At 46.0% G+C, this 9429-nt stretch overlaps 1 protein-coding gene across 1 annotated transcript in view; it reads left to right on the plus strand.

The window, feature by feature from the left end:
• LOC149365140 (uncharacterized) overlaps window positions 1–8348 on the plus strand; it is a 151357-nt gene extending 143009 nt beyond the window's left edge. The window contains exons 2-3 of the mRNA XM_089568792.1: window positions 6663–6746; window positions 8154–8348. Coding sequence (XP_089424918.1) covers window positions 6663–6746; window positions 8154–8348 — 279 coding nt within the window. The remainder of the gene's footprint in view (window positions 1–6662; window positions 6747–8153) is intronic.
• The last annotated feature ends 1081 nt before the right edge of the window (window positions 8349–9429 follow it).

A 9429-nucleotide genomic window follows, 5' to 3' on the forward strand; every position in this document is an offset into this window, starting at 1 on the left:
ATTCTTTGTTTTAGGTCGTCGAGGCTCGCCGGTTCGGATTCGTACACTTTGCTCTTTATGTAACCCCACAAAAAAAAATCGAGGGGAGACAAGTCTGGTGAACGCGGTGGCCAGGCAATTGGTCCGCCGCGCCCAATCCACTGTTCGGGGAAGGAGCTGTTAAGAAATTGCACAGCCCGGGAAGCAGAATGTGGAGGTGCTCCATCATGCTGAAACCACATTGATCTCATGGCGTTCAGCGGCAACTCCGAAACGAAATCGGACACACAATTCTTTAAAATGTAGTCGGTATAACTCTTGCCGGTGAGATTCCCATCAATAAAATAAGGGCCAATAATCTGACCTCGAAAAATTCCGCACCACACATTTGCCGACCAGCGAACCTGATGGTGGTGTGGGCGAAGCCAATATGGGTTTGTCTGGGACCAGCAGTGTGCGTTGTGCACATTGATTGCGTTCCTGTTGAACTGGGCCTCGTCAGTCCACATGATACGGTGCAAGAAGTCAGGGCACTCATCGCATTGGATCAAGCACCAATTACTGAAGTCCAGCCTTTTGTCATAGTCACTGGCCGTCAATTCCTGATGCAGACACAAATGGTAAGGATGGTATCTGTGCACTGAGAGCAGCCGCCAAGCAGTGAAAGAACTGGCACCGGTCGCTCGGGCGATTTCTCGCACGCTAGCTTCTGGCTTCACAGCGACGTACCTTATTACAGCTGACTCATGTGATTCGGCTGCTGGTGCTTTTCGCTTTCTCCTTTGAGGCTCCACAGATCCAGTTGTACGGAATCTATTGAAGATGCTCCTGAAAGTTGGGAGTGCGGGAACACGAGAAGCAGGATTCTTCGCCTTGAATAAACTTGCTGCCAGAGGTGCGTTTTCATTTGCATTAACATAGGCAATAACAATGTCCACCTTTTCAGCAGTCGAAAAGTTACGCGGCACTGTCGGAGCCATGCTGAAGGCACGTCCAGAGATGTGGCAGAAAGAGCACAAGCCAAGCCTCAAAACAAGAACTCGTTACCGAAAAAAAAAATCTAGACACCGATTTGCCCGATGTCTATGCTTGCAACTGTTTTCTTTTTCTTGCACCTCTTTCGCAGCCAAAAACTGAAGCCTAGGCGAGCTGATATGCCCAAACTGTCAGCGCTACGCCCGGACCGTGACGAGGCGCGCGCGCATTGCGTTGGCAATATCTCAGATGCCTACGAGTCGATGACGCTGCGCTAGACGAGCATTTCGCGAGCGGCAGCGGCCAAGCCGTCCAGCCAGTGACGTCATGACTGCGTCACTCGTGGGCGTCCCTAATAGCGCGCTTCGTCTGCTAGGTTTCGGTTTCGTGCGTCGAAAACCGCCAGAATTTCCAGCGCTGCAGTGCCAAAGAAATGAGCTTTTTTTCTCGTTTAAAATTCGATATGGCTTTGCCTGACCGGCATCTCAAAGTTGCAATTTCAATGTACCTCCAATCTGCCATATCTAAAAAGTTAATTATTTAATCTTTGTTAATTATTGAGTTAATTAGTACCTTTTAGAGCTCCTGATTTTCCTTTACACAGAATACAACATTTCCCAAAAAGACCGGCACAAAATTTTAATTTGCCTATTTTTAAAAATTGCAGAAAGTCTTAGGTGAAACACCCTGTATAATTAACGCAATATCCGGCACGCAGCCCACGAGGAATACACATTTAAAAGTTGAAATATTGCGCTTTGCGAACTATCGATATATGTGTTCTATAATTACATGATTTAGATGTTTCTCTCTCCGCGTATTGACGGCATATTTGAAATTTATTTCGCCGTGTTTTGATAGTTTTTTGAATGGCGATAGTTGAATGTCCTCATGTCTTTGGTTATATTGGCCTTGTGGCTTTACGGCTTGATCAGGGTTCTTGTTAACGGAAACGCCTGATCACACAAGACCAGTGATGCATAGCTGTTCTTCTAATTTATGCCCGTGGCGCGTATCGGAATGTTTGGTTTGATTGGTTTATAGGGTTTTTACTTCCCAAAGCGACTCAGGGTATGAGGGACGTGGAGGGCTCCGCAAAACTTCGAATAGCTGGGAGCTCTTTAACAGGCACTGACATCACACAGTGCACAGGCTTGTAGCATTTCGCCTCCATCGAAATGCAACCTCTGCGGCCGGGATCGAGTCAGCGTCTTTCTTGTCAGGAGCCCAGCGCCAAAAGGCGGCTATCAGAATCTTTAAAAGAGGAGCGTGGCTCTCAACGCATTTCTTCTGAGGGGTTAATTTTTCGAACCTCGATATTTTTTCCTCGTTTGCAAAAAGAAGAATACTTCACCAATTAAATACCAAAGGCTGTGTTGGTGCGTGAGCGCGACCTGAGAACTATAGTCATAAAAAGGCTCTATAGACTTCTTATAGACACTTTGCCTTCTTATAGATTTTTTGGTCTGTTCGTAGTCTACTGATTCTCTATAGATAAAAGTCTAATAATAGTGTCTGACTAAAAATCTACAGAATGCCTATATTCTAGTCAATGGGATTTGCTAATAGAGGGTCTGTAGAGTCTATAGATTTTATAGACAAAAACCTATGGACAGTGAATAGACTGCGTACACAAATTTTTGTTGGGACACATGTTAATAATTTCAGTTTTAGGTCAATAATATATGGAAGTGTCGATACAATGATTTTGACAAGTTCATGAAAACAACGAACAGATTTTACTTCCCGCCGCAAACATGGCAAACGATGAAATAAATAAATATAGGAGGAGCAACTCGAATCTGTTATCATGTTTTATTATCAAAATTATCATAAGAGGAGTTAGCAAGGAAGCCTAGTAAGAATATTAGAATAGCCCGTTTCTTTGTTTTGCACATATATATCAAATATCAAACAGAGTTCAGCTCTTCAGTGGTGCTTACCTCTTTATTACAGTTAGTGTGTGCCTCGTTCGCTTTCAATGCTCTGAAATCCAGAGGAGCAGTGCACTGAAGGCACACTTTGTTGGAGGTCTGCACAGAAGGTCATACACATCATGAACTGTAATGCGTTTTTTGCACACATACCCCGGTGCTATTTGCTGAAAGGCCCAACCAAAACACTGCACAATTTAATTCAGCAGTTTACGCAAGCAAAATAGAGAACGTTGCTAAAGCACACAACAGTAAGGGGCACTAACTCTTAGTCGAATATGCGGGTGACTTATCCCCCTATAGCGAGTTATAGTGTAGCGTCAATGCTTACTATGACTGATTTGGCGGTAAGTTTTTAGTACCCTGGTTCTCTGAAAGGGTGTTACAAGTGACCACATTTGCAAGGAGGCATGGCTGGCGATGAATTACGCATGCATGTAATGATGAAGAGTATGGCAATAAATTCGAACGGGAGCAAATATTACTAGATGCAACTTCTCATAATAAGGGAATTCTTTGATCCTTCTGCAGTAACTTTTACCTCTTCTGCGATTAAACGGAGAGGAGAAAAAGATGGGTGAGGAAAAGCATTTGGCCCACTGAAGCCGGATTAATTTTAACCAGGTCAGGGGTGTGGCCTGATCTCGGTGACCAGAACCGACAACGCACTCCCTCACCAGAACAGGATTTGGCTACCCTGGTGTAGTACTTGGCCGCAACCTTCTACGAACATATCGGTTATACATAAGCAGATGAAGAATAAATTTTATTCTGAAAGGCTTCCCGATGGGAGCAGTATGGGTCGCTCCGGACTTTATTCTTCTAGTCCAAAGCGCCACCGGTACAGCCGCAGCACAGGCTCGGTTTATTATTCATAAGAAGCAGAGCGCTTTCCTAGCGGGAAGTTTTTTAGCAACTGGGTCTGTGATCAGGGCTATGAGAATGGGTCCCGTGTCCCATCTGATTGCGACTGACGCCAAGGACCGGAAGCGAGCGTTCGGTGCCCTCTATCGATCCCTCTGTCTTTTTTCTTCGTCCTTTAATAGCTTGGCGGTGCGGGTGTAGCCGAGCACATGTTTCTCATTAGGCAGTTTCGAGGAGATTAGGCCGTCTCTCGGGATGCAGCCGAGAGTAATCGATATCCTTATCGAGACCTGTGTTCCCTTGCAGGCACAGCACCGAGAGTGGGCCTACGTTTAATGACGCTGTTTCTTTTCAGCTTGCGCTTGGCGCTTTGAAGTTAGGTGGGAGAAGGTAATGAATAATTTGTGTTGCATATTTGTGCCATTAATACTTCCAGCGTGCGGATAACGTCGGTTTATTATTATTATTATTTCCTTTTGGGAGGGGGGAGGGGGGGGGGGGGCATCTTACTTTTTTTACGACCTTGATATCCTGCTGACAAGCTTTTTTTCTTTCTTTTATATTAGAGATTTACATGCAACTTGAAAGAACAATGCCTTTTTTTTTTACGGCCTTGACGCTTTACTTTTAGCACGTATTAAGAAAGCATCTATGTAAGAGAACCATGTTGAGAGCACAAAGCCCATTTGAATAAGGCAGTGTTAACTATTAATAAGGCAGCCATAACGTAACACTATTACTGACATCTAGACTTCATTATGCACTTGAGCAGAACGTTTAGCTGTAAGTAAGTATGCTTGCCTTATTAAGCAGCCCAAACGTCTGGCAACTGCCTTTCTCACGACTTGCACAGCAGAACTTTCCGAGCCTATCCCAGCCTTTCGTCAGCTGGCAAGTTTCGGCCGAGGGCAAGACAGTCACCTCTGCCCCGCATCTTCTTGTGAGCACCACGGTCCTTCAGATTCTCGGTACCAGCGGCCCGTTTCTTGCGTTCTGTTATCATTTGAAGATTCTATTCAGATCTCTAAATAATCGAGGTACACGCATATCATAAATATGCGAAATGATTACCTGAAAATAATCCTTTCTTCAGGTGCATATTTCTAAACTTTGTGCTTTCATAACTTAGAAATCATTGCGTTTAGGTACTTGTGTGTTCCGTCACTCAAAGGAAGCAAAGTTGTACTAATATCTCCGTGAATGCCCGTAAAGGTTTAAAAAGAAAACTACCATTCACAGGAATACGTTTCCACGTCTTTTCGCCTGCGTAGGCAGTGCACAGTTGAAAGGACAAAAATATTTTGCCTTTTTCCTCATGTGACAGCTACGCAGAGGCAAAAAAATATTTTATTTGCGTAAATGATATGAAATGTGCCCGATTTTATGATATCCCTAAGCTCCAACGTCGCCAGTTTGTTTCAAACCTGTCAAAAAGTCGAAATTGAATAGGTGAGCACAGGCCATTCGAGAGCATGGAAAGAAAAGACGCATTAAATTTCTAAAGCAGAATCAGAACACCAACATTCCGCATACGTTCATGGGAACGGCAGTGTAGATATTTAGCCGCCACTTTTGTTCCAAGAGGTTTAGAGGACATGTTCCTGTCAACCATTCAATCTCGATATCCCGCTGCCGAGTTGGGAATGAGGTTTCTCTTTTTAACGTTGTGGGATAATCATAGCATGCTGATCAGCTGCCAGGATATACCTGTGCATAAATTTCTGGCTCTGAAACGTCAGTTCAAGGGGAGGGGGTGGGAGGGGGAGGGGGGGGGGGGGCAGATTACCATGTTGGAAGGAATTAGTGGTTCGTGGGGGCACAGCTATTCTTGTAAGTCGGGTTTTCAAATTATTCAACACACAGATGTTTCTTTTTATAACCGTGAAATATAGCTTAGTGCCGTATGTGCAACGCAGTTGCATGCTGAGGCAACCATTATTTCAGTTGTCGAGTACAATGAAAAGGCGATTATTTACCTAATATAAATTAAGCGCATATTGTCTTTTGGTGTTAGAGTGTAAGATTACGTCATGAGACTTAAGGTCTTCAGAATGGAAGTCGGACTAAGTTTTCAAAATTTAAACATCGGCATTGTGTTTCTTGACATAACGGGAAAAGGCGCTTTCAAAACTCGTTAAGACAGCTTATTAACATTGCACATTTAACAAAGAGCGTTGCTGCTCGTGCTGCTGTCATGGAAACAGCCTCAAGATTTTGCATGTCCTAAAACAAATAAACTGTAAAGTTTTTCTGGGATTAAAATAAACTAGAGTGGCATGGTACGGCAAAACAGCGCTGATGGACGGGACGGAAGAAGATGAGACAGACACATGCGCAGACACATCTTCTTCCGTCCCGTCCGTCAGCGCTGTTTTGCCGTACCATTCAACATGAACCAACCAGCCCGACTCAGCCCTCTCCTAGAGTGGCATCATTTGATCAATGTGCAGCTTGAGAAAGCTATTAACAAGCTTTCAAAAGCTTCTCTTTTATTTCATATCTCCTGAAGGACTGTGCCGATCCCAAAAAGTTTCAAAAGCAGGATTGCTTTCGATCTTGAGTGCTATATATTTCTCAAGAAAGCATATTTCCTAAAAAACAAAAATTTGAACATTTCATTGGATAGTTTTAAACATTTATTAGCTTTGCACTGTAATATATCTCGCAAAAAAAATTGCGCGGTCTGATGAACAATCAACCGCCAAAGACTTCTGCGGTGAATAAATTCTCTCTGTTGCAAAAATTGAAACACGTAACATTTGTGGGCTGTTGTGAATACGGCGGGCTGGAGTGGGCGACAGGCTATCACAGCAAGCATTAAAATTTTAGACAATACGAACAACACATGGTTGTTGAACTCACATGGTATACGCATTAAGGCCTATGAGCCTACCTCTGTGCGGATGTTAGTGGGCGCGCACTCGATTCCGCTATGCTGTCCGCTGCCGGGACACCACCTGCCTGGTGGTCTCCAAAGAGCAACCTAGGAGGCAGGTAGGCCACCTAGGTCCCGTGTTTTTACCGTTTTGTTCCGAGGTTTGCAAATTTCACCTCCGCTCTCACACGCCTCCTACACAAACACCTGTCATTCAAGCGGACCTCTGGCCGTGACTGCATTCCACCAGCTGAAATTTCTTTTGACGTCGGGCTCTATTCTGCGCCATTTCTAGTTCCCTGCTCCCGTAGGTGTTTCAGCGGCTTCAGAGTTGGCGCTGTGCGCAGCCAGCGCCACGACGGACAACGCTTTCGTTCCGACCTCTTTGGCATCGCTTTTACCATCGTCACCGAGCATCATTCCCTCTGTTGGCTCGTGAACTTCTGCGACCCATGCGGCCTGCTTGCCCGCTGGGCTTTGCGCGTAGAAGAGTTCAACTTCACTGTCGTGTAGAAAAGCGGTCGCCAACACGCCGACTGTCTCTCGCGCTTGCCGCTCTCGACGACCAGTGTCGATGATGACAACTTCGACGACTGCCTCGCTTCGATATCACCCACATTTCGTGATCTTCACCTCCACAAGTCTGAACAACGCAAAGGTATAGGATTAACGTCGCTCTTTGACGCCGCATGTGATTCCTCTGCTGCCAATTTCTGCATTTGCGCCGGTTTACTTTACTAGAAGAATTTCAAGGCCGGCATGCACAGTTTCTACTCGTCGTGCAGTATAGCCTTCGTATCCTCGTTCTTCGATTGATGCACGATGACGGCATGTCCGTGGACTTCGGAGTTCCGCGACCGTTCACTGCGCAGAAAAAAGATTTTACTGGCCCAAAATGCGCCAAACGATTCAACGCGACGTAGGAAGCTGTGCGTAGTGCCATCGTTTTAACCTCCGCAAGTCGTGTTCGCCAGGTCAGCTTCACCCAGTCACATCTCCAACTGCGCCATTTGAGCCAGTGGAAATTGACCCTTAGGTCGTTTACCACGGTCTGCGAATGGAAATCACTGGGTTGCTGTGTGTTTCGACCACCTAACACGATACTGTGAAAGAGGCGCCATAACACCCGTCACTGCTTCCGATGCGATTTTTCTTCTGCGCTTTCCCGTCCACCTACACGGCCCCCCTGAAGTTCTCATGAGTGATCGTTGGTGCCAGTGTACTGCGGATATTGTTAAAGAACTTTTCATTTTTGCGCTCTCAGTTTCCGTCCCCGGACACCGTATCGCCTCCAAACGAATGGCCTCGTCGAACGCAAAAGCCGCACGCCCATCCATTATGCTGGGAATGTACTGAGTTGTGACCACGAGAACTGGGATAATGTTATGGCTTTCATTAAGTACGCGTACAACACTGCGCAACATAAGACAACTGCTACAGCCCCCTTTTGTGTTATGTACTCTCGGGACCCCAAAGCGGCCTCGACACCATCCTTCCTTTTTCTCTCCGCGACGAGCCTACCATAGGCGCCAGACTCTGCTGAGCTGAAGAAGCACACCGACTCGCCCGCATCACAGGAGCACTCTGAGAAGCGCAACGACATCCGACACCAGGCCGCCTGCTATGACCTCGGCAATTTAGTGCGGCTCTGGACGCTCTTCCGCAAGCGTGGTTTGGGCCAGAAGCTCCTGGCCCTCTTGATGGCTGGAGCACATCCGTGACTAGAACTATGTCTTTTCGCGCCTTGCTGACAGGGGCCGAAGCTGACGAAAGACTGAGGCGTGCAGGTCGACGTCTGAAAAGATTAAGACCTCAGGGCTTTGCTTAGCTCGCACTGGGGCTTCGTCTGCGAAGGGGGGAAGTGTCACGTGCTTTGCTTTGCGTCCACGAAGCAGAGGAGAAGAAGAGGAACAGAGAGGTAGAAGAAGCTGGTCAGCCTGGCCGTATTGGGCTCTACGTCTCCGTCACACAACGTTGTAAACTGACGACCCAATACGTGCTAAGTGCGCGCTGAGTACGTTGCAATATCATCAAGCACACTTCACCCCTCGGTGAATCGGCTGACTACTGGCGCATCGACGAAAAAAGGAAAGGTGTCTGAGCGAACATTGAATAGAAACGCAACGAGATCACATTGAAGGAGCTGCACGGTTTCAGGATGATTGAAAAAGTGTATACTTCGTGATGAAGCAACGGCGGTGGACTATATGCCGCCGTATTGTTACTCGTGAGCAGTTGAATCTAAAACAACACAGCAGAAATAGACGACAAAGCCGAGACACAAAAACACGGCCGCCGCTGGTACGCACATTTTTTTTTTCCATCCTGTTCGTTTTCAAACATTTGAATTTCTGTAACCTTACCAGACACGATGGAAAACGTTACGAGGAATTAGGGCGGCGCAAATAAAGGAAAAGCATAAGAGGAGGACTTTCTCTTTGACGTACATAGAACTGACTGCTGTACTCTCATATCGTGAGATAACTTAGAGATGTTATTAACGCCCATCCGGACAAAATGATGACAACCTGTATATTGATCACACTGTCCTACGCATCAGAGCTAACTAAACTAGCAACAAAATGTCCTTTTAGCACAGTGTGCCACGCATCAAAGCTATGTGCGCAGAGAGCACAAGGCCCCTTAAGGCTCCTCATTCTGTTAATCAGGTGAATGCATCGAGGACTTCTTTTGCTGCTTTGTACAGTGCGGATAATACCAGAGACTGAGTGTTTATGCTGCAGGTATTCAATTATCTGCACTCTGTTGTCTGGGGTCTCCGTGTAACATCGCAAAAATATT

This window comes from Amblyomma mixtum, chromosome 2 (assembly GCF_055824585.1).
Source record: "Amblyomma mixtum isolate Tamu chromosome 2, ASM5582458v1, whole genome shotgun sequence".
Classification (NCBI taxonomy): domain Eukaryota; kingdom Metazoa; phylum Arthropoda; class Arachnida; order Ixodida; family Ixodidae; genus Amblyomma; species Amblyomma mixtum.